The sequence below is a fragment of the Eleutherodactylus coqui genome, chromosome 1, assembly GCF_035609145.1.
Source record: "Eleutherodactylus coqui strain aEleCoq1 chromosome 1, aEleCoq1.hap1, whole genome shotgun sequence".
In the NCBI taxonomy this organism is placed as follows: domain Eukaryota; kingdom Metazoa; phylum Chordata; class Amphibia; order Anura; family Eleutherodactylidae; genus Eleutherodactylus; species Eleutherodactylus coqui.
The window spans coordinates 245,100,281-245,126,793 of NC_089837.1; the positions used below are offsets into that span (position 1 = coordinate 245,100,281).

The 26,513-nt window shown below is 42.8% G+C and overlaps 1 protein-coding gene across 1 annotated transcript in view; it reads left to right on the plus strand.

Moving 5' to 3' along the window:
• Nucleotides 1-26,513, plus strand: part of LOC136632605 (uncharacterized) — a 184,460-nt gene that overhangs the window by 82,922 nt on the left and 75,025 nt on the right. The window contains exons 22-29 of the mRNA XM_066607610.1: nucleotides 5,671-5,764; nucleotides 9,416-9,550; nucleotides 14,612-14,751; nucleotides 15,935-16,046; nucleotides 19,700-19,749; nucleotides 22,931-23,101; nucleotides 23,487-23,604; nucleotides 24,801-24,963. Of these exons, the coding sequence (XP_066463707.1) occupies nucleotides 5,671-5,764; nucleotides 9,416-9,550; nucleotides 14,612-14,751; nucleotides 15,935-16,046; nucleotides 19,700-19,749; nucleotides 22,931-23,101; nucleotides 23,487-23,604; nucleotides 24,801-24,963 (983 nt within the window). The remainder of the gene's footprint in view (nucleotides 1-5,670; nucleotides 5,765-9,415; nucleotides 9,551-14,611; nucleotides 14,752-15,934; nucleotides 16,047-19,699; nucleotides 19,750-22,930; nucleotides 23,102-23,486; nucleotides 23,605-24,800; nucleotides 24,964-26,513) is intronic.

Consider the following 26,513-nt stretch of genomic DNA (forward strand, 5'->3'; position numbering starts at 1 on the left):
CACAGAACGTGAAGGTAGCAGAGTTATTATAACTCTTGGAGAGCAGGTATTTTTTTCCCAATTAAGGAAAGCAAATGGCGAAGCCAGCAGTAAAGCGTAGCTGGGTGCGTCTGATTTAGCAATGTTGTTCACGCAGCTCACACGTGTCCACCGCCCTTAGGACGGACAGAGGCTGGACAAATAGATTTGTTTTCAGTTTTTTTCCACCAAAAGGCAGCACTGCGTATATTCAATGAACATGAGAAGTTTAATAACTGTGCTGTGTCCCTGCTTATGTGTCACAGAACGTGAGGGTAGCAGAGTTATTATAACTCTGGCAGAGCAGGTATTTTTTTCCCAATTAAGGAAAGCAAATGGCGAAGCCAGCAGTAAAGCGTAGCTGGGTGCGTCTGATTTAGCAATGTTGTTCACGCAGCTCACACGTGTCCACCGCCCTTAGGACGGACAGAGGCTGGACAAATAGATTTGTTTTCAGTTTTTTTCCACCAAAAGGCAGCACTGCGTATATTCAATGAACATGAGAAGTTTAATAACTGTGCTGTGTCCCTGCTTATGTGTCACAGAACGTGAGGGTAGCAGAGTTATTATAACTCTTGGAGAGCAGGTATTTTTTTCCCAATTAAGGAAAGCAAATGGCGAAGCCAGCAGTAAAGCGTAGCTGGGTGCGTCTGATTTAGCAATGTTGTTCACGCAGCTCACACGTGTCCACAGCCCTTAGGACAGACAGAGGCTGGACAAATAGATTTGTTTTCAGTTTTTTGGCACCAAAAGGCAGCACTGCGTATATTCAATGAATAATAACTGTGTTGTCGCCCTGCCTATACAATTCTTTCCCTGCAGTATCAATGGAGGGTGCAATGGTCTGCAGAGGCGATTTTGAGAAGCAAAAAAAAATGCAGCACAGCTAACAGCAGCCTGGACAGTACTGCACACGGATAAATATGGCCCTAGAAAGGACCGTTGAGGTTCTTGAAGGCTACACTCACTCCTAACACTCTCCCTGCCTATGCAGCACTTCTGTCCCTAATGCCAGGTGCAACGCTCTGCAGAGCCGATTTTGAGAAAAAAAAAATTCCCACTGCTAACAGCAGCCAACACACAGCTATCAGTGGCCCTAATAAGGACCTTTGGGGGGTCTTGAAGCCTACACTAACTACCAATTCTTTCCCTACAGCAGCTCCGGTACAAACAGCACTGTCCCTCATCTAACTCACACCGCATCTGAGGCGAACCGCGGGAGGGGCCGACTTTTATGTTCGGGTGACACCTGATCTTCCCAGCCACTCACAGCAGGGGGGTGGTATAGGGCTTGAACGTCACAGGGGGAAGTTGTAATGCCTTCCCTGTCTTTCAATTGACCAGAAAAGCGCGCTAACGTCTCAGGGAAGGAAGTGAAAATAACCAGAACACCGCATGGTGTTCGTTACGAATAACGAACATCCCGAACACCCTAATATTCGCACGAATATCAAGCTCGGAAGAACACGTTCGCTCATCTCTAATAAGAATCCATTACAACAGGCCACAGTAGCATAAAAGCATAAAAAGGTGCTCCGTGGTGGTAAAATAATAATAAAAGCAATTATAAAGTTTAAGAGGAGAGGTGAAATTCTAAGCAATAATATCAATATTGTCTCACCGGTGATGAAATGAAATCCATGTGGGAAGTGCTGTTTATATGTGTAAGGGACACCAGCGCCAGGTAAAACTCTCCCACTATTAGGATAGATAGAAAAAGTACCTGAACTACCTAATAGAAATGAGCAGGAACAATATTGTGAAAAGGAGCTCCGGCTACAGAAGCTCCTGATGCCCTAAATCCAACATGGTTCAATAGAAACGTGTTTCTTCCTCATGGACAGGCAACATGCGGCTCTAAAGTAGTTCTATACAATTTATAAATCTGTGGCAATGTAAGAAACTGCACTTTATAATAGACAAAAAAATCACAATCAATACAAATACCTTTTAACCAAAACTCACTTACTAAAAGTAAATAATTAATTTAACTCTTTTGGGGAAAACATATCCAGGTAAACATCTATTTGGATTCCATTCGTGATATTATTGTAATAAAATCACCAGCCCTTATTGTTGTGTCAGTTTGAGGGCTTATTCCGACGTATATCGGCCAGATTTTCACGCCTGGCCGATATACGCTGTCCCTCTCTGCAGGGGGAGGAAGCCGGCTGGGCCAGGAGCAGTGCACTGAGCTCCCGCCCCCTCTCCGCCTCTCGCCACTGTTTGCAATGGGAGGGGCGGGACAGGAAGGAGCTAGGTTCTGCCCCGTCCCACCCTCTCCCATTGCAAATTGTGCTGACCAGTGGAGAGAGGGCAGAGAGGGGGCGGGAGCTCAGTGCACTGCTCACGGCTCGGCCCGCCTGCTCCCCCTGCAGAGAGAGAAAGCGTATATTGGCCGGGCGTGAAAACCCGGCCGATATACGCACATCGGAATAAGCCTTGAGCCTGATTGTGCATTTGGGCTTCTTTGACTCTGATGGGTGTGTCAGCTATTAGTGTACACCTTGGACAATTAGGGAGGGTTTCTAGTTCTCTCCTGGCCTGGGTTCTATGCTGGTCACAGTCAGTCGATATATACTACCATCTGATGCATTGGATTTAGAGATGAGCGAATATACTCGTTTCGAGTAATTACTCGATCGAGCACCGCGATTTTCGAGTACTTCCGTACTCGGATGAAAAGATTCGGGGGGTGCCGGAGGGCGGGGGAGGCGTGGCGGAGCAGGGGGTAGCAGCAGAGAACAGGGGAGAGCCCTCTCTCTCTCCCTCTCCCCCCCACTCCCCGCTGCAACCCCCCAGTCACCCACGGCGCCCCCCGAATCTTTTCGCCCGAGTACGGAAGTACTCAAAAATCGCGGTGCTCGGGCGAAAGAGGGGCGTGGCCGAGTAGGTTCGCTCATCTCTAATTGGATTCCAATGCATCAGATCAAATGGGCTTATTCCCGCAGCATAAAAGCACCTGGCTAGCCAATGTAGCGCTGGGCGCTTTTACGCCGGGCAGGAAAGATAGTCTTGGAACTATCTTTCCTCGCCGGAATATGACTGCTGCCATAGACTCCAATGGGAACCAATGAGAGCTGCCAGAGAAGGGAGGTGGGTGGGAGTTTAGCAGCGTGTCTGCTAAACTTCTTTCCTCTTCTCTCTACCTCTCGGTCCCTTGCTTGCTGTTTGCAATGAAAGGCGCAGGACGAGGCGAAGTTAGTTCCTAAGCCCCTCCCCGGTCCCGCCTCCTCACCTTGCTGAGAGCCAGCGAGGAGGAGGGAAGATGGAGACAGCTTAGCAGAGCTAAACTGTCTCCCCATGCCCAACGGCATTGTGGGCTCACCATATATGCGCCAGGCCCGTGCCATCTAAACGGGGGCACAAACTTTAGATTTGTGCGCCTGTTCTTGCATTTTTTCTATTTTTTTAGGTTTTTCAAATTTTGCAGAATAAAAACGTTTGTTTTTTAAAATTATTGTTATGTTTTGTTGTGCTGCATTCAAAGGACTTTGAATGCAGCACAACAAAACATAACAATAATTTTGTGGCCGCCGTTGCGGAGGATTTTTTCATCCTTGCGGAGAGTAAAGAATCCCCTGCCACAGCTGTCACAGCTGTGACAGAGGATCGCGATATTCTCACATTGCTTTCAATGGGACCAATGCTTCTGCAGTCCCATTCAAAGCAATGGGCTGCCGGCAAGCCCTGCAGGGATTTTCGGGGAAGGGCTTTAAATATAAGCCCTTCCCTGAAAATCATCCCTAGAATGTGTTAAAAAATATATATAAATACTCACCTTTCCTCAGCTGCCGGGGCTCAGGTGCATCCAGCCTGTCTTCTCCCTGCACTGCTCTGACTCTGATTCAGCAGGTGGGGATTTAAAATCCTCTGTTACTGAAAGGGCTGTATCTGATTGGCTAAGCGCTCAGCCAATCACAGGCAGCACTCACCCATTCATTAAATGACAGCTGAGCACTGCCTGTGATTAGTCACAGCACTCCGCCAATCACAGGCAGCTCTTGGCCATTCATAGAATTCAGTGAATGGCCAAGAGCTGCCTATGATTGGCTGAGTGCTGTGACCATTCTAGGGATGATTTTCAGGGATGGGCTTATATTTAAAGCCCTTCCCTGAAAATCCCTGCAGGGCTTGCTGGCAGCCCATTGTTTTCAATAGGACTTGCAGAAGTGCCGGTCCCATTGAATGCAATGGAAGAACATCAGTGACAAGGGGACTCCCCACGGGGAACATTTACACGGCAGCGGCAGAGAGGTGAGTGTACATATATATATTATATATATATAATTTTGAAAGCAATGCTGCACGGACCTGCATTCACGCATTTGTGCACGTACGTGGGTGTGCGGTTTCGTGCACACCTATGTACGGCACATGCTCATGTGAATGCACCCTACATAAGCTTAGCTCTTTGGCCTTGTTTATAGTGAACGAAAAATGTTTTTTTGGATAGTCTTTCTGATAATATAGGTCCTGGATCTTGATAAAGAACAATTAAAATATTGGTATTGCCTAACATCCTTATGGTCTACTGAATAGTGAAAGTAAGCTTAATGCTTTCTCAAGGGCTCTTGCACACTTGCATTTTCCTTGTGCATTTTGTTCACGCAATATCGCTGAATTTTTTTAACGCAAAGGTCAATGGACTTTCTGATGTTAAAAACGCACTGCACAAAAACTGCAGGTTTCTGCTTTGCGATTTTTTTTTTTGTGCGATGCGTTTTTAAAATTAAAGTCATATTGACCTCCGCGTTAAAAAAATGCAGCGATATTGCGTGAAAAAACGCACAAAAAATTTAACCGCAAGTATGCAAGAGCCCTTAGGGCATATTAGGCAGTAAATGTAACTGATTTAGGCTACTTTCACACTGCATTTGTGTGATCTGTTTCATAAACTGTCTATAGACCTCCATTCAGCAGACAAAGGCCCTTCTAGCCTCTCTTAGGCCAGTGTCTGCCAAGAATACCATTTTTACTATTCCATACAGACAGATCCTGTAGAAAAATAAATATCCATTAAACGGATACCATAATAGTGAATGTCTGTATAACATTGGTCACAGGCATCCATTTAATGAATACAGCACAAGCTTTTCAATAGCTCTACATGACATAGCTGTTAAACTGATGCCATTATAGTCTGAGTGTTGGATGCTTTAAATGCCTAACACTGGCAACTTTCACACATAGGCTAGAATAGTATCTGTTTAATGGATATGTATTATACAGGATCCCATTACATCTTATTGATGACAGATGCCATTGGTTGACATCTGTCACAGACTCTGTTAAACGTATATGTCGAGAACATTCTTTTGCACATATGTTTGATAGAAGCCATTAATTCAGTGTGAGAAGTGTCTTATTTGGGTTCAATCAGTGAGTAGCATAAATAAGTATATGGGAAAAGATTACATATTTGCTGTTTATTTCTGTCATATTGGATTTTATCTTGAATTACAGATATTGTGGCAGTTAAAAAAAATAGTGTACACGTGTTATGTCATTTTTTTCCCTCTGTCACACAGTTCTGATGATAGGAATGTTTGAGAGAAGTATCTATCGATGTATGTTTGAAGATGCTCGCACCTGAGTAATACTATGTTTAGTGTAAATGACATTTATGTTGCTTTTCATTTCTTCATTAAGATATTCACCATCTTCACAACTGCTGGCCATTCATGAGGTTGATGACAATCAGATAGGAAAGTTCAGTTTTTTGACCAGAGAAGGTATAATACAGGTGAGCTGCCCACATAACTAAGACTACAGCAATATGCACTGTTGGACTGGGGCTCCTTGCGGCCCTCCACACTAATTGACTCTGAAGATCTACCCTCCATTGTAATCACAACAGTTGTCACAAAAACAGATATTGTCTAGAAATAAATGAATAGAACATTAAGGTCATATATTTATAGGCGGTAGCAGCAATGACCAGGCAATTGTTTTTTCTTTGAGTTTTTTCAAGAACAGTAACATTTTTATTTTTTTGTCGACATAGCTGTATGATGGCTTGTTTTTTATGTGGTACTAGCTTACCCGTCGCGCGTTGCTGCGAAGACAGACAGACATACATTCATTCGTTTTTATATATCTAGATAACAACCAATCACAGCGCAGCTTTCATGTTACCTCAGTGGTATAATATATAACAACAACTAATCGCAGCGCAGCTTTCATGTTACCTTAGCAGTATAAAATATAACAACCAATCACAGCGCAGCTTTCATGTTACCTCAGCAGTAAGAAATAACAACCAATCACAGCGCAACTTTTATTCTGCCTCAGCAATATAAAAAAATAGCAACCAATCACAGCGCAGCTTTCATGTTACCTCTGCGGTATTATATATAGCAACCAATCACAGCGCAGCTTTCATGTTACCCCAGTGGTATAATATATAACAACGAATCGCAGCACAGCTTTCATGCAACCTCAGTAGTATAAGAAGTAGCCACCAATCACAGCACAGCTTTCATGTTACCTCAGCAGTATAAGAAATAGCAACCAATCACAGCACAGCTTTCATTTTACCTCAGCATTCTCAATATCCAGCAATTGTCTTGCGAAACGTTCGGCAGATGCATCATTTTCTGGTTGAACACTCATCCTGTTGCTCGTAATGCGTTTTGCTTTCGTGCTTGAGATGGAAATCAAACGATCTTTGTCTGGGGGGCATAACTGTCGACGATGCTCGCACGCGCGCCACCTATCGTAGGATAGTTGTACTATGCCTATAATCTTCCCAGGAGTGTACTCAACAACTTCCCAAAGTCTCATGGCAATTGGATGAATGGTGTAGTAATGCATAAAGGACAGACAGACATTCATTCATTTATATGTATCAGGAAGTGAGAGAATTAGATTCCGTACGTAAAATTTGGACGCTAATTGTTTTGCGCTTAGAATTGAATAATCGAGTTGGGACCCATTAGCTTTTCCTATTTATGACATATTCAATGCCCGTGCCAAATTTCAAGTTTCTATGTGAGAAAATTACATTCCGTACGTAAAATTTGGACGCTAATTCTTTGGCGCATAGAATTGAATAATCGAGTTGGGACCCATTAACTTTTCCTATTTATGACATAATCAATGCTCATGCCAAATTTCATGTTTCTATGACATTGGGAAGCGAGAAAATTAGATTCCGTACGTAAAATTTGGACGCCAATTCTTTTGCGCATAGAATTGAATAATCGAGTTGGGACCCATTAACTTTACCTATTTATGACATAATCAATGCTTGTGCTAAATTTCAAGTTTCCATGACATTGGGAAGCGAGAAAATTAGATTCCGTACATAAAATTTGGACGCTAATTCTTTTGCGCATAGAATTGAATAATCGAGTTCGGACCCATTAGCTTTTCCTATTTATGACATAGTCAATGCTCATGCCAAATTTCACGTTTCTATGACATCGCGAAGTGAGAGAATTAGTGGCAATGATGGAAATCGAACGATCTACGCGGGGGGGTCGCAACTGTCGACGATGCTCACACACGCGCCATTTATCGTAGGATAGTTTTACTATGCCTATAATCTTCCCAGGAGTGTACTCAACAACTTCCCAAAGTTTCATGGCGATCGGATGAATGGTGTAGTAGCGCATAAAGGACAAACACACACACAGACACAGACAGACACGCATACATTCAATTTTATATATATAGATGAGTTGTATTTTCAAATGGTCCCACTTTGAGGTACATATATATTTTTCATTTTTTATGGGGGATTAGAATAAAATCCAGAAATTCTGTAAGTGTTTTTTCCATGTGGTTCACCAGATCACCATACGATATAAATGGCATGTTACCTTCATTCAGTGGGTCAATATGATTACAGTGATTAAAATGTGTACACTTTTATGCATTATGCCTTTTCCATAATAAAGACACTTATAAATTAGATTTCCATCACTGCACTCTAAAATGAAAACAGCATGGCATGGCTACCCTATTGGCGTTGCAAAGCTGGTCATGCACACTGAACAGCAGCAGCCAAGTTACACTATTTGCTTACTCAATTAACATTGTCATATATGGTGGTGCTACGTTGGTACAACATGGGGCCACTTTTATATTTTTTACTGGGGCCACTTTATGCTCCCATCCCGCCTCTGAATACATGACAGCATTGGCCACTTGACTAGACCCCTGGCTGCCATACTAACACATCAGCACCCTGCAATTGCATTGGGGGAGAATGGAGCTGATGTGGTGCAGAAGGGCCCCCCTCTGGCTGGCCATTTTGACACACTGTCAGCTTTGACCAAAGCATCTAAATCATTAAAGCCAATCGAAGCTCGTAGTTGAAACTCACCAGGTATGGAATGTACACTCAATCCAGCCTCCAAGACTGCATGACATATATTTACGTTATGCTGTCTGGAAGGGGTTAATCCCAGGATATCGAAAAAAGATTGTCAGCATTTTATTTAACCCTTTGCAATTCAATTTTGGATTCAGTGTTTCCTAGAGGGCTCTCTCTTTCTGCCATTATACAATGGCACCATCTGCTGGCTAGAGCCAATACTGCGGTATGGGACATGCTGGAGAGGCCCCCCGAAAACAGAGTAGTCAGTAATATACAGTAAGAATACCCTGCCGGATGTCTTCCAACATCAAAGCTGTACAGCCTTCAATCAGAATGTCTTCAGACGTCAGACAGTAGATTGGAAAGGGTTAAGAATCACTTTTTTCATCTTTTGTATCTTTCTTGCCCCAAAAGTAGGCAGGGACAGACCCATTCCATAGTTTTCCAAAGTGAAAAGTGGTACTGCATATAATTTCATAAGTAAGCCACCATAAATCACCAAGGCTCTGGACAAACGTCCATTTAGAGGGCATAAAACTTGCCCATCCTTATCTGTTTACTAATCAAGGGATTTTCTTCCCTCATCCTGTTCTGTTATTGTTTTAAAAACAATTTATCCCACCATGTCTCTCGCCTATTATGTACAGTATACTATATGATTCTTTGGGTCTGTCTTGTTAGAAGCCTGATGAAGAACCCTAAAATGTGAAAGCTCGCTCTAACATCATGTATCTTTGTTAGCCATTAAAAGGTATCATATCCACAAGATTACGTGGCTTAAGTTTTACCCACCACAACAACTGTCAGCTATTTCTATGTTGTCAGTCAGGGATTTTTATCTTTTGGCAAGTGCTGAAAAACAACATTTACAGTATGTATCGATTTGGGCTACATACTTATCAGTATTAGATGTTGTCAGTAGAGTCATGATGCTGAAGGCTGTATTCTATATTTAGAGCTGAGATCACTAACAAGACACTGTGATGTAATGTTATTTCCACTGTTGTACTGCATTGGAATTAGCGGGATTGTTCCCTTTTGCTTCAGTTTAACTTTGTATTTCCTTTCAAGTTACTGAATAAATGTGGAGTAGAAAATATGCAGGTGGTGCTTGCTTGTCAAGTAAACCAGAAGAATGCCCTCCTAGCTGCCAACCAGCTGGCTTCATTTTGTTACATGTCCTCCAGGATCTCCCTAGATATGAAGGTTAGAAATATTAGAAATTGGTTAGTACTTTATAACTTAGATACATACAGGATTTACTGAATTTCAAATTTATTCTGTGTACAGATATAACGTTCACGTATGAAATTATTAACTACTGTTTCTGTTTGTTAGGAGCTATAATTTAAGAATACAGATTACAATTTACCATAGACTACTAATTGCATTCTTAAATATGTTTTAGGCTTCTTTCACACGAGCGCGTATCGGCCGGCAGTTTTCACAGCTGGACGATATACGCTACATTGTTAGTAAAAAATCTGGTGAACGGGCGCACAAATCAAACGTTTGTGCGCCCGTTCATATAGCCTGGTGAGGCAGGCACAAATGCACCGACCTCACCAGGCCATCTCCCATTTCCCCTCCTTCCTCATTGCAAGCTCACCTGTCTTCCTCCCCTCTCGTTCTGTGCATTGGGAGGGGGTGGAACGGGGGTGAAGCCAAGCAGCGGTCCGCCCCGCTTGCTCCCATTGATGGCTATGGGCAAGGGGCGGGGAGAGGGCGGGCAATTACCTCCGCCCCCATCCCAGCCCTTGTTCATAGCATCAATAGGAGGAGACGGGGCGGACCTGCTCTTAGCTCCGCCCCCACTCCGCCCTCTCCAATTGCACAGAATGAGAGTGGAGGAAGACAGGTCAGCCTGCATGGACGGAGGGGAGAACAGAGGGAGAGAGATTAGCAGCCACGCTGCTAAACTTCCTCCCACCTACGACCGCTGCCATGGGCTCCCATAGGAGCCCGTCCAGCGTCTGGACGTATTCTGGCCAAAACACAGTTCCAGATCTATGTTTTGGGTCTGACGTAAAAATGACCGGCGCTCTATTGGCCGGCCGGGCGTTTTTATGTCTCACAAATACTCCCGTCTGATCTGATGCATTGGAATCCAATTCATCAGATCACAGCGCATATCGGCCGGCTGTGAAAACGGCCAATATGCGCTCATGGGAAAGAAGCCTTAGACTCATGGTTTCTAAATGATACATATGGCACAGTGCAGGTGTATCACCTTATTAAATGTGTTGCTTCATTAAAAAAACTAAATTAATTTAGTAATATTCCCATAGTCTTGAAATGTTGCTACTATATTGTAAAAGGGAATTTGTCATCATCTTTGTACTTCCCACTCTGAAGCCAGCTTAAGGTAGTGACAGGCATGCTGAGTGCAGCGATATACAGTACTGTGGCTTTTTTACCACAACTGCCTAAAACTCTTACAATGTCATTAACAGCTATCTTGAGCTTAAAGGGGTTCTGTAATTTAAAAAACAAAAAAATCTGTACTTACCTATTCTTCCCCCGTCAGTCTTCACCTCACCGAACTTCTTCTGGCTCCTCCAGTCCCCCGGGTCACGTCACCTCCAGCCAGCTGTGAAGAAGCATACATTGCCAGCATTCTTCTTCTTGCAGGTTAATGTACGGTATGTCACTCGTGACAAAGCATTGACTGCCCAGCAGTGCTGATCCCTATATGAACACTAGTGGCGAGACCTAGCGAATGCGCACTAAAACAGGCTGCCGAGGATCGGCATTCTCTGCTAGGCTGCAAACACTACGTCACTGGGGACGTAGCATACATTTCCTTGCAGGAAGGAGAATGCCAGCAATGTACGTTTTGTCAAAGAAAGAAACAGATCCGGCTGGCTTGCAGTGATGTGACCTGAGGGACTGGAGGAGGCAGGAGAAAATAGGTGAGGTGAAGATGTGGTAACTAGACTGCCTGGGGAGGAATAGATATGTACAAAATTATTTTAAAGAAGAACGGGCATCCTGATCTCAATATTATTGACCTGTCTGAGATTGCATGTAGAGAACAAAGGTGTCAGGCAGACGGATGTGGATCCGCCTTGCTGCACAGTGGTTTGACTGTGGGCTAACTGTGGTTGCAGGACTTGGAGAACCTCAGTTTTCATGTTTAACCCATCCAAGTAGTATACTGGCTTTGTTTTGGGGTTCCCACGTTTTTACAGCAGCCACCTAAACAGACATTCCTGTTTGGGTTGCTGCTGATACTCCACTAGGCCGAGGCATGGTTCCTGAAGGTTTGAACAGGTGCATACTCAAAAGACATGCTTGAGTCAGGGCTGGTGCACAAATGACGATGGCAGAGGTCAGAACCAGCAACGTACAAATGAGAGCTTTATCACAATGGTATGGGACCAATTGCTTAGGCATCCTCCATGAGGGGAGGATGTCTAATATAGCAGAGGAGTGCACGTGATTGGATGGAGAAGGATTAGGGGAGGGAGCACATTCTTGCTCCACACACCATGGAGCAGCTGAGCAACGGCGCTGTGCAATGATAGAAGGATTTGAGCAAGCATACAGTACTGTGTAAATGTTTTAGGCAGGTATAGAAAAAATGTTGTAAAGTAAGAATGCTTTCAAAAATAGAAGTGTTGAAGGGGTTTCCCAGGTACATACTATTCCGTAAAACCATGCTCAGCTTGCAGCATTAAAATAACAGATTATATATTCTCCCTTCCGCACTCCCTCACGACTGTCATCTTGTCAACTCTCTGATTCCCGCTGGACTTCACTACTGGCCCAGGGATCCAGTGGTGACATTCCTGACAAAAGGGCCGTGTGACCGCTGCGGTCAATCACCAGCTCCCTTCAGGTGATGAATAGCTACGGCACTTACGTGACTCTGTGCTGGGTCATCATCACTCCCCTACCAGAAGTGAAGTTAAGTAGGGACTGGAGAGCCAGTGAGACGGCACTGGTAGCGGAGCACAGAAGGGGGAGTGTATTATCTGTCGTTTTACTACTGAAAGCTGAGCCAGGTTTTACAGAATATTATGTCCCCAGAGAACCTCTTTAATAGTTTTTTGGTCAATTAACAAAATATAAAGTGAATGAACAAAAGAGAAATGTAAATCAAATCAATATTTGGTGTGACCACCCTTTAACTTCCAAACAGCATCAATTTTTCTAGGTACACTTGCACACAGTTTTTGCAGGAACTTGGCAGGGCATTTTTTGTTTTCAAACATCTTCAAGAACATTCTACAGAGGATGTGGGCTTCCTACAATACTTCTGTCTCTCTTCATGTAATCCCAGACTGACTCAATGATTTTGAAATCAGGGCCTCCTTTTTTACTTTATACTGAAGGTCGTTCTTAATGACATTGACTGTATATCTGGAGTCAATCATATGCCTTCTATTTTCCAAAAAAAAATTATTTTTTCCACACTGGCCTAAAACTATTTCATGGTACTGTATCTGTAAAGTAATTTGTCAGAAACTTACATTTTATCAGTAGCAGCACACAGGAAGTAGTCCTTAATATTCATGAGCTGCCAGTTAAGGCCCATTTACATGAAGGAATGATCACGCAAAAATCGCTCAAAAGATTGTGTCTAAACGTGCGGCCATCATGCACTTTTTGTGCACTGCTAGTTGATCGTTAAATTCAAGCCAGCCTAAAAATGGTTGTGTGGTCTTATCAGGACCGCATGTGAGTTCTCCGCAGGTAGTGCTGATAGCATTGTTTCCCATTGGAGAACAAAGGAGCTGAATGCAGATAGGAACCCTCCAGCTACTAACTCCTTTCAGCTAAAGACTTCATTTGCATGCTAATAAGCTATTAGGAAGCTGAGTATCTACTTAATAGTTTCTGCAAATTGATCACTCAGACTGTCATTTGAGCGATCTTTGAGCCTTCATCGCTCCGTGTAAATGAGCCTTTACCCTGCCCTCTGAGCCCTCCAGCCACTGCCTGACAGTTATCTCTTTATGCACAGTAATAGACAGACAGCTAGCGATTAGTGGTTGGATTGTGGGGTTAGCAGTGTTATCCTACAGCTGATGAATGGGGAGGACTACTTGCTGTAGTTCTCTATGTATGGCTGCTACTGATAAAATATACATTTCTGACAAACAACTTCACAGATACATAAGACTGACATATTGCTGCAATCCGCATGATGCCTCTCACTACCTTATGCCGCTGAACAGCATAAGGTGGTGACAGATTTCCTTTCAGTATGGCTGCACGTACCAATGCAGCATGTTTTAAATGATAATGGACTTTATTTTGTTTAGGTATTATTGTAACTTGACACCACCGGAACTCATGGGTGGAGAGAAGGCTTAGGCTGTTTGACAGCCAGGTCACGCCACCAGTAGATGATTGGCTGCAAGACCTTCTGAGTGTAGGCGATGAGGCTGCATTGAGTACCGGACACTGGACATGTACGATTGTGACTGCCTCCCTTGCTCACCTCCCCTGCGCTTGCCTTCCCCTTTCCCTGGGCTTACATGTCGGCGCTCCATAATGGCATGCCTGCTGTGCCGCCGGATGTGCTACCAGCGGCGATGCATACTCCCAGCACTGCCGTTGTGTCCAGCGCTGTGAGTGGCCCCTCTGCCCCTGACAGCAGTTGGATTAACGAGGGGGGATTTTAGAAAGTGCCGCCCGGCGCTGTGAATGGCCCCTCCGCTGGTGACCAAACTTTTATTTTCCTGCTTGGATTTTGGAAGGTGGCGGCTGCTGCACAAGGACGTCATGACGGCCACCGGCGGCGCTGACAACTGCACTGTAGATGCTAGGGGGGAAGCAAGGAGAAATGACCCGCTGCATGCATCACTGTTACCACTTCCATGCCACTGCAGCCAGTCAATGTCCCCTGCAGCCAGAGGGGTGGGGGAGAACAGCTGCGATCACCTGCCGGAGAGAGGGCACTGTCATGCACTGCAGATGGTGGGGGAAGGGGGAGCAGGGAGAACTAGCGCGTTGGGTACTGTTGTTTCTTGACGACACTTGACTGCAACCAATCAACTACTGTATGCGTGACATGGCTATCAAACAGCCTAAGCCTTCTCTCCACCCATCAGTTCCGGTGGCGTCAAGATACAATAATACCCATTGTTTATGTAATATACTTCAATTATATTATACATTTTTTTACTATATATTGTCACATTCCTCTTCATAAGTTCATTACCTGCAGTTTCTCTATGCATTGTTTCCAATACATTGTATAATTGAGGATATTTATGAAGTTTAGAACTGCATACCTATAACCTCTTGTGTTTTTAGAAAGAAACCTTAGCAATACAACGAGAGTTCAGCTCCTCTGCAAGTGAAAAAAGTTCTACATCTTGGACAGTAGTTGAAAGTCAGACATCTATTACACCAGTAGCTCATTCTAATGAGATGCCAGTACAGTCAAAGAAAAGGTACTGATATTATGTGTGAGTCCCTATAAGGTCATTAGAAATTAGGATATTAGAACCCCCCTCCTTCTGTCCAACCACTTAAATGTTGCAGTCTCTTTTGACTGTGGCATCTAAGGGATTTAACAGATGGGAGCTTTCTTGGAACTTGTCTGCAAGCTGTAATATACATTCCACCAGCATGATAGATGTACAGTGAATTGCATCACGGGGTTAAACATAAATATTACATTATTTTTCAAAAACTATGGGGGGGGGGTTATCACAATTTTTTGGGCATAAAAAAGCAGCAAAATTTGATATAAGTGCAAAAATGTTGTACCTTTTTGATAGTTACACTACTCCACGCCACTTTCGCAAAAAGGGACATGGCTTGTATGGAGGGGAATAGCCACCCTAGACAAACACATTTATGTATAATTTACACCAGAAACTTGCAGAAAATAGACCAGAAATCTACGCCAGTTCCCAGCTGGCATAGATTTCTGTGTAAGTGCATGGAGGATCCAATCAGTAATATCCAGTATTTTGCACCTTATAAATCATGTCATGCTTCTATCAATGCATGCAAGATTTAGGCTCTTAAACAGGAATTTGTAAAAACTCAGCATTTTTAAAAGAAGCATTTTACAGCGTTTTAGAACAGCATTTTTGACAGTGTTTTTAATGCACCCACAATGATGGGTGATGTAGTGCATCAAAAATGCACAGAACGCACGAAAATAGAACAAACTCTCAACTGAGAAGCCCTCCTCAAATGAATGGAGGCTCAGTGTGGGGTTTTTAGCGGGCATTAAAAACCCCCCGCTAAACACTGTAAAGAAGCTTGTGTGAGAGTGACCTTAGAGCACGGCTTTACAATGCAAATATCATGACATCTGGAGTCGGCAATGAAGTCCTTTACAGCTTACCATCTATGTCAGAAACTGACAGATACTAAATTCTTGTAGCATCTGCTGTTCACCATTTATGGGGTTTAGAAATGCTTAAATATTTAATACCTTGAAACAGTTAAAAGTCAAATAATTCGGTGCACAGGATACCATGCGCCAAAATGTGTGACTCTTTTACACCAGAAACCTGGCATAAACATTTTAATAACTGCAGAAAGATGATGTCATCAAATATTGTTAACCTGTTTTGTAAATAGAACAAATAATATTTTATTGTACCTGCTTTATTCTAGACTTCCTGAAGCATTTGTATCAATTCAGTTAGAAAAAGTTGGTCCTCGGGATACAATGCTGAATACATTTCTTCAAAAAAAACAAGGCATGGGAACAGCTATGAGAAATCCTGTAAGAAGGAGAATTGTTCAAATTTATGTGTTTGTTCTGTGTTTTTTAATGCTGTAACTTTTTTATTTTTAAAAACTGTCCATGAGTGCAAACAAATTGGAGACACACACTACCTTCCTGTATTGTCGTTACACTCAGGATAGCAATGTATGCCTGCTTTATGGCAGCTATCCAGGGGAGTAAGTTGGCACAGAAAAATCCTAGATTATTACAGTCTCCAGGAAGTGACTGAGTATACCTTTCACCTCTAGAGAATATGAAGCAACAGGGGAGGCATTCACAACTTTACTGTTTATCTTTTTATAGTATATAATCAGCAGTGCCTCAGTCCTTTATGCTCCCTTAGGCAAAGTGTGAAAAAGGGCCCTCTCCCCACAAAAAAACAACAACAACAATCATTTTGCAGGCATTGAAAGCGCAAATATACAAGATACCCATCACATATTTGAACCATTGAGTAATAGTGCCCCTGATAGTAAGTGTCCCTCTTAGTGGCCCCAATAGTGTGAACCTGTTAATAGTATTATTGACCCCATTAGTGGTCTCAGTAGTAACAGTGAACCCGTTAGTGGCCCCAGTAGTAAAATAAACAAGGATAGTAACAACAATAGTAATAGTGACCGTATTAGTGGCTCCAGTAGTAATAGTAACCCCCTTTAGGGGCCACATTAATAGTAGTGCCCCTATTTTAGTGCCCCCATTAGTGACCCCAGAACTAAGAGTGTCCCCCATACTGAACCCAGTAATTATAATGTCTCTCCCCAGTAGTAATAGTGGACCCAGTATTAATAGTGACTTTTTAGTGGCCACAGCAGTATTAGTGCCCCCCAGTGGACCTCCAGCAAAGCAGCAACCCAACAAGCATTACACTCACTCAATCTATAGCTCCAGTCCAGTGGCTGCTACTGCTGTCATCTTTCTGTGACCCCTGACCTCTCCCCCCAGCATTGCATGCAGAAACACAGACACAGCAGGAAGAGGTCAGGGGTCTACAGTTGAAGTGAGTGAAATGCTTGTCGGGTTGCTTCGCGGCTGGCTTTCAGCTGGCAATTATTTTTACCGCCCATTAATATGGCCGATAATAAAATACATACTGGCCTGCCTGGTAACTTACCAGCGAAGTGGCAATTTCTTGCTGCCCCTATAAAGTCCTCCCTGCTGCCCCTATAAAGTCCTGCAGAACAACTCATAGTAGGGGTAGGGGTGTGTATGTATACAACAAAGCTGACAATTGACTGTAGAATATAGCTTGCTTCAGGCTGCTGTGACTATTTTAGTACTCAGCCTGAATACTGGACTGTTTAGGCCATGGTCACACGGGGCGGATTCCCGATGGAAATGTTGCGGTTTGGCCTCAGCGAAAAACCGCAACATTTCCGCCAGGAGAACCGCTGCAGCGGATTTGCCGTCCCATGTGGACGAGATTTCTGAGAAATCTCGTCCACATGGCTGGCTAATCCCGGGATTAGTGGCCGCAGGCGGATTGGCAAATCTGCCCCGTGTGAACCCAGCCTTAAAGATGTTTTAATGTGAAAAACAACCCCAAAATAGAAAGTATGTTAATAATTAAAAAAACCTGTTTTAAGTAATATGTAATTTTCTAATAGATTCCTGTAATAGTTATCGTCTATCAGCACTTTGCTATATAGGATTAGCAAAACCTTATCATAGAAAGTGATAAAAAATGAGTTAGGTTATTATTACTACTAATTAGACATCACACTGCATTACCATTTTTAGAGAACAAAGAAGGAGCCTGGTAGCATTTGGAACAGATCATCCATATTATTAGACTCCGTGTACATTAGGCATGCTCTCTGAAACTCTTAATTGCTTATAAAACAATTTCACTATCCCTAAGATGATGCTAAATATTACATTACAGCTACATTTTTTATCCTAGTACTTTGTCTATGTAATACATTTCTCTCCCTTATGTGACAGTGTTCAATTTTTCTTCCTTCTCTTTCTCTTCCAATGACTTATTTCCTTGTCTTGGCTGTCATACGTCTAAGTGCCACAGGCCATTTACAGCAACAAGATCAATGGTCTCTAGACAAATATCCATCTCTATGCAGAGCCAAAACGATGCTGTCTATAGAAGTATAGAAGAAGAAGAGAAAATAAAGCTATATATGTAGGCTTTCAGTTCTAACCTGCTCGGTCCAGGTAGATACTGATAGATATTAAAGGGGTGGTCTCGCGAAACAAAGTGGGGTTATACACTTCCGTATGGCCATATTAATGCACTTTGTAATATACATCGTGCATTAAATATGAGCCATACAGAAGTTATTCACTTACCTGCTCCGTTGCTAGCGTCCTCGTCTCCATGGTTCCGTCTAAATTCGCCGGCAGCTTGCTTTTTTAGACGCGCTTGCGCAGTCCGGTCTTCTCCATTCAGCACGAGCCGCTTCAGTGTGCTCCCCGCTACAGCTCTTCTGCGCATGCGCAGACGAGCTGTCACTGCTCGGGAGCGCGCTGGAGCGGCCATTCTGTACCTTCCTCTGTTAGAGGAAGGTGCAGAAACTGGAGCTGCCCAGCGGAGAAGCCCAGCCCAGCCCAGCAGCCCCGAGAAGCGTCCCAGGTAAGTGATGGGTCAGGGGGGGGGGGGCTGCCGCTGCGCCGGGCTGGCGCCGGGGGAACTAGCGCTGGGCCGGGGGGGCTGTCGCTGCGCCGGGGGGGGCTGCCGATGTGATGGGGGAACTAGTGCTAGGCCGGGGGGGGCTGTCGCTGCGCCGGGGGGGCTGCCGATGTGATGGGGGAACTAGCGCTAGGCCGGGGGGGGGCTGTCGCTGCGCCGGGGGGGCTGCCGATGTGATGGGGGAACTAGCGCTAGGCCGGGGGGGGGCTGTCGCTGCGCCGGGGGGGCTGCCGATGTGATGGGGGAACTAGCGCTAGGCCGGGGGGGGCTGTCGCTGGGGGGGGGGGGGCTGCGCCGGTTACCTTCTGCCTGGCGGTGGGTGACTGGTCGGCGGCTGCGGGGCGTCCGGTCGGCGGCTGCGGGGCGTCTGGTTGCCATGGAGACACAGCTGGCAGCGTCTCGGGAGCGCGCACGTCGGGCTGCAGCGAGCGACGGGGAAAGAGCCGGCGGCCATCTTGGGAAAACTTTTATAAGTTGCTGAAACGCTGGAACGGTAAGTACGAACCAGCTAGGAAAGTAATTTACAGGGGTAATTAGTAATGTATGTTTAATTAGGGGGACTGGGCAAAAAAAAAAATCACTGCTTCCTCGAGACATCTCCTTTAATATCATCCTCTGATGGTTACCATGGCACTTTTGGATTTTAGAGAAGTGACCTTTAAAATCAGCAATGTACTTACTCGATATTTTCCTGGAGCAAGGTTAGGCAATCAATGTTCATGTGGCAGTTCATTCTTAAAATGTGTTTTAGCTGTCAACGAGCGGTTCCTTTACTCCATACATACCTGCTTTCTGTCACTGGATATCAATGACCTGTAATGAACAGAGTTCATTCAACGATTGTAAATGGTGACAATACTGCTCAGTGCTTATTTTCTGTATTTTGTTCAGATGGAAATTATGTATATTAGCATAACTTATTTCCTATAGAGACAGTCTACACTGCACAAACAGTTTAACACTTTGCATTACAGAACATCTTAGTAAAATGAGCTTGTGTGTTTTACAGGAGGAAGTGGAAAAAGTGAAAAGGGAGCTTGTAATGGATTATTGCCAGAAGTGAGTTAACTTGAAATAATGCATATTGATTTCTTTGGTACCTGACCAGTATATCATGCATCTCCATATGTTCCATGGAATAGCCATGTTGTTTTTATATTACATATCATATTGTTTTGTGGTCTTGCCTGTTCACAGTTGCAAGAAAAATTAAACGACCCCCTGAATTATCTGGATTTCTGTAACGATTTATAAAATGTGATCCCAATGTGTTTGTCTATAATTAGGACTTAGATATAAATCTAAGTAAATTAATAATACACCAACAGTTGTAGCATTTGTATCTTTCATTGAGCACATCGAATAAGCATCCGCAATGCAGGGGAAAAAACAAAGTGAATTTCTGTGTTAATGACTTCTCCAAGAGATAATTGGCAAAAGGATTTTAAATTAAGGAAATGAGATTGGAAGTGTGGGTTTCACAGGTACTTTGTCAATTAAATGAAGGCACACAAAGCCTGGTTACTGACAAACCTGTTCTTCTCAAGAAACAGTGGTTAGTGTGAACCAATGGTAAAATAACCTTTATATTATATAATTTGGTATATTTTTATTAGAGATATAACACAATATAGATGTCATTGCTTAAATCAATAGCTACCAGGGTCATTTTGGACAAAGTATGGCCCTTGGCAAAATTAAAAGTGGATCTCTAAACGCTCCAGTATTATGTAGCAACAACACAGTCAATACAGAAGGTGGTGTGTATAAAGCTGCAGCACCAATTTCTAACACTTCCAGGGGCATTATTAGAGTCTTAAAAGAGCAGTGGCACAAGCCTCGAGGCATTTGTGGCCACCCCACTCACAAAGGAAAAATATTTATATACATATATACTTATTGAATAATATCATTATATCAGGAGCAAATATTACTACTGTATTACTACTGAACAAAGTGCACTAAACAAAGACCAATATTACCAGTGATACCACTAAACAAGTCACAAATAATACCACCACATCCTGACGACTACCCTTACCACTACACAGTGACTGAGTAATACCAACATACTGTTACTAAATAAAACACGCTGTGCAAAGACCAATTAATACAGTGAATGTATTGTAGTATGTACCAGTTCTACACAGGCACTGTGCAGACTTTATAAGTGAATACAGTACAGTCGAATAAGTTTTCCTATGCTGTATAGTGATGTAAAATCACTAGGGTATGCAATCACTTTAAGATCAGTGGTGTTCCAACGTCTGAGATCCCCATGATATAGAGAATGAAGGAGATATAACACTGGCTTAGCACTCTATCCTCTTTAAAATTTTGCATGTATAGTTGTGCTCCCCAGCTGCCCGGCTGTGCAAAGAACTGTAGCCAGTTCCATTCAATTGAATGGAGCTGCACTACAGCTCGCTGCACAATTGGTGACCAGGGTGCTTGTTTGCAGGGAATAAACTAGAAAGGGGATGGCAGCAGTAAACCAGAGCTGCATCTCCTTTATTCTTAAAATCATGTGTATCATGCATAAGTTGTCTGATGTAGCCACTATGACACTGTTTCCATTGACTGCACAGCTGATGAGGTTCATGTCTCTTTGACATTTAGCCATGGAGACAGGTTGGTTGTAAATTTAGTCATTAATTTACCAACTGGGTGCCAAAACTAAGAAAGGATAATAGCAGAGAAGAGCAGAAGAGGGAGCCAGGAGGGTGAGTCAGCTAAAGCTTATTTCAACATGCAAACAAATGCTAAAGGAAGTGTCGAAAAGACTAAGATATAGATCTGTAATGCCCCAAATGAACTTACTATAGGTATGGCCTGAGGCCTAAACTTTGTCATGTTGACGCCACACTCTAGTTGGACACTCTGGAAGATGGCACAGAAATAACGGAGACAAGTCCAGTTTAGTTTAGTAATCTGAGAGTAAGTAGATTTACTAACTTTGGTATTTTGCAACAACGGGTTAACTTTACAATTCTCTGAAGACATATTTAGAGTAGGTATTTCAAGAATGCAGTAATACACAAGCAAGATACAGTAGTGTTGAATTAATGATACTCTAACTTCAACGCTCTCTCTCGTTTTCCTGAAGATTTGATTTGTTAGACAATTTCCCCACTAGTGAATTCAGATGAAACAATTAAGTTAGATTTGACTGTAGGATTTGATGAAGCAGAGGGACAAGTGGCTTTATGGCTAATCCTGGCTTTAACGTCACCGGGTAGCTATAACTCACTGTTAGATGAAGATAGACCTCTGAAAGGATCTTCTGTGTTCTCTGCTGTAAGGTGCCAAGGGAGCGGGATTGATCACCACACTCTACCTTGGGAAACGATAACTGCTGAAATACTCCTCCACGCCGACTACGGAACTGCAACCTTTCCTCACTCGTCCTGGTTGAGTCTGCCTAACTGCTCTGCGTCACTCCCTTTTATAGACTCTCTTTCCCGCACTCTTGCATAGGGACCTGTATCTTTGCTTCCCTCCCTTGGGCTCTGCACCAGTAAGATTAAACCTGACCGTCAGCCAATGAGAGACCAGCTGACATCAGAGTTGAGCTCTATTGCTCAGAGCACAAGGGGAAACAAAGGGTCTCTCCCACGGATGGCACCTTCTGGATCCAGGGATGGCATCCAGACAGGTGAGACAGGACAAGGGTACCGTGAATGTTCTGTAGGACCTGCTGGCACTACAGATCAATTAACCTCAGCTATGTGGGTTTGCACTTTTGTGGTCCTCATGGGCTAAATTGCATCTACTAGTGTTCATCTGGAGTAAATGGGTGTAATTAACTAATTCAAATTTTTTCATATGTCCTCTTTGATTGAATATAACTTTATAGGTGTAGACTGCATATCCATGTTACACCTGAACATATAAAAGGTCCCTTACAGCCTAGCACGCATCTCCAATGTGGTGGTCTCACACTTAGCATATTGCACGAAAATACCGCATTTTTCATGGTGTTCTTACTGGCAGTTAGGCCGCTGAACAGCAGTACTGAAGCAGGAGGTCCCTGTGTGGATGGAGCTTCTGGGCAATTGCCCAGTTTGCCCCCTTCACCCACACTGATAACTATTGCACTACTATAAGTGGCTATGAGCCAACTACTGACTACCAAACACATTATTATTAATATCCTATTAAAACTAGTTGTTTGGCGTATGTAGCTCTGTACATTTGTCACAGTTAAATATTCAGAAGGTCTGTATTCTTTAACATTTAGGTTAAGCAGAAGGATTTCTACCTACTCACTTCGTGGGCAAATCATCGCTTACTGCAACAGCTTGAAACAACTACTGGAAGAGTTTCCACTCATTTGTAAAACATATTTCATAATAGGGCAATCTCAGGAGAAAAAAACAATCATTAAAGAGGCACCCCAGCCAGATCCCAGGTTCGTATATGCCTACGCTATGTACGATTTTCTTGTCTGAGTTTTACTAACAATTCCCTGATTTAATACTGTGATTGGAGTTGTTCTAGTTACAAATACGAATTTCAAATGGTCTGGCAGGCTGGCACTGAGTTCTGTGTGGCATCCAACATTCTGTCAGTGCAGTGCTGACTCAGGTGGGCATAACACAACAACCTGTGTCAACACTCAACAAAGAAAACTCCGGCTGTTATAAACAGCTCCTGCCTTCTGCTGAACGCGCTTCATTTACTGCATGACTTGGAGAATGTTATTATTTTACATGAATCACCTATATAATATATTTCTTTCTGATGTTTTTGTTACTTTTAATGTAAACATAAATTTTGTTTTGTCTGACCCACAGAACGTTTCAAGAACGCCCACATACCTTGCTTACAGAAGATGGGCGATTCTTTGTTAATTTGTGGTATATCCCTTACTCATCCGAAATACTTTCTATGTTTAAGATGCAACCAGAAAAGGTATTATGAAATTGCGCTACTGATGAGAATAGACTGCATTCTGATAACTGGTTTGACTAGTGATACTGTAGCTATGTGTATTTTGTGGTGATTTGGATTGGCAAAAAGTCTCCATGTCAAGAAGGGGAAATATAGTCAACATAATTTCTCAGCATTGTAGGCTCTGGCTTTGGGCCTCTTTGTTCAAGTGATCATATCTCACCATACAAGTAAGTTTTCCTCACAGCAATGCTCCGAGCATAAAAATCACAGCATGTTCCATCCTTTGACGTTCCCTTTGAACATCTTGCCCATTGTTTTCAATGGGACCTTATAAGACATCCCATGGCACTTGCATGCCATGCAATGGGCATGCTATTGCGATGCGATGTTTCCCATTGAAATCAATAGGAAACACTTGCAATCCTTTAATGCGTGCGAAACACGCAACTGAGGACTGCAAATACACAAAAGCGAGGTGTTTTGGAATGAAAAGGTCCTCGCATCAGCATTAAAAATTCACATTGGCAAGCGCGATACCAGGACAATTTTTTTAGGCCCAATAATGCTTTTGCCCATATGAATGTAGCCTTAGTCTGTCACTTCCTTCCATTCCTCATTGATAGATGCAATAGTCAGAAACCAGCCCACTAAAGCATCTCCACGCATGGAATTGGATAAATTATCTCATGTGCTGTATATTGCATGAATTTGGCTGCCTATTGCCTGCAACATAATAACAGAACATGGTGTCACCTTCAGGACTCCAGGACTTTATGGCAAAACTTTTTCTTCTTTTTTGTGTCACTCCTGAAGGCTCATACAATGTGTTATCATAATTTTTCACAAATCTGCTTTAGTATTAAATTAGATCATTTCATATAAAATACATAAATTATTATACATATTTTGTGACTAAAACCTATTTAAAGGGGTGGTCCATCTTTTAACTAATTATGACCTATCTTTAGGACAGGTCCTCAATAGTTGATCAGCGGGTGTCTGCCCCTGAGGACCCCAGTCATGAGCTGTTCTCTGGTGGCTGTCAATTTGTATATAGCAGAAAGCAGACAGCTCCATACACATAGCAGTGGCCTAGGCTGGTTACGCAGGCACAGCTTCCATTAAATCATTACATTTTAATATATATTTTTTATTGCTAGTTACAGATTTGTTTACATGTAATAGTTACATACAGTTTGTTCTGTTTTTTGCAGGTCGCCTATCAGGCATTGTACCTGACTCTACAGATTATAGCTGCCTTACATGATATTGTTTCGTACATACTCAGTTTTGCTCAGCTGGGAAATTCATGCAGCGGATTTGGCAGTCTAATAAACAGGGATTTGACAGCTGATTGGGGAGGCACTGAAGGAATAGGTAAACCATGCTTGGATCCAAAACTGTTTCTATTGTTGAAGCTAGTCTGTACTGCCTCAGTAAAGACCCATTTAGACACAACAATTATCGCTCAAAAGCCATCTTTTGAGTGATAATCGTTGCATGTAAATGTGGCCATCTTTCACTTTTCTGTCGAACGATGGATTTCATTTCAGCATGAAATCCGTTGTTCAGCAGAGCAGCTGATAAGCAGGACCGCATGTTGTGTTCTGCCTGGGGAGCGCTGATAACAGTTGATTACATTGTTTCAGCTGTCAACCTCACGGGCAGAACAAAGGGAATTTATTCAACGAATAGCGGATGGTCTGTTCTCTAAATACCGCTCACATGTTACTAATTGGTACTAATAGGCATTAGTACTAAGTAGTAGTTTATGCAAAAATGATCGCTCAAAAGCCATCTTTTGAGCAATCATCTTTGTATCTAAATGCACCTTATGTTTCTTTGACACACCAATGTTCCTTATTAAAGTGGAATTCCACTGAAAAGTGATCTCCTATTATGTCACTGAGACATGTTAGAGCAGGTTTCGCCAAACAGTGGCTCAGGAGCCACATGTAGCAAAGGTATTCGCAGGTTAAAATCCTATTACGTACTAGTAGCACCAGAGAAGTCATATTATTACTAGAACATAGTACAAGATCAAAGCCATATCACTGACAGTTAATAGGCTTTATACCTTTAAATATTTATTCAGGCTTAGCCGTACCTTTTGTATTTGAAAGTGGCTCGTGGCCTACAAAAAGATGTGGATTTCTTTGTTAGATGATAAAAATGAAGATATTTTTAAGGTTTAGAACTCATAGAAACATAGAAAATTGATGGCAGATGCCCTTATATTTTCTTTTTCTCTTAGGATAGATCTGTGTTTATTCCCAGCAGTTTGAATTCATTAATTGTTGATTTTCCAACCACGTCTGCTGGAAGTTTGTTCCAAGCATCTACTACTCTTTCAGTAAAATAATATTCTCTGACAATGCTTCTGATTTTCCCCCAACTAATCTCAGATTGTGCTCCCTTCTTCTAGTGTTTAGTTTTCTAAGGCTACATTTACTCGAGCGCAAATCTCGTGCAGGTTTTGTGTGTTGCGGGGCGCACAAAACTCACACGAATATGAACTCCATTCTTTTGAATGGAGACATGGATATAAGCCATGTTTCCGTCACTGCAATGCTTCAAGGTAAAAAAAAGTTACTGTATGTCCTATTTTTTTTTTGTGTCCCTCAAAACGCATTGTCCCTTATATTTACTATAGGCCTGGTTTCTTCCCCGATATCGCTCTCGCCCCTTTGAATGTAGCCTACTAAAAGCATTTCTCTTCTGAACCTGATTTAAACCTTTAATATGTTTAAGGGATTCAATCATGACCCCCTTTGCCTTCTTTCCTCCAGGCTATATAAATTAAGTTCTTTAAGTCTCTTCCTGATAAGTTTTGTTCTTGAGATCTTCCACTATTTTTGTAACCTCTCTTTGGACTTCTGTGTTAGCAATGTTTTTTATGTTGGTTAAGACTTCAGAGCGGATACATT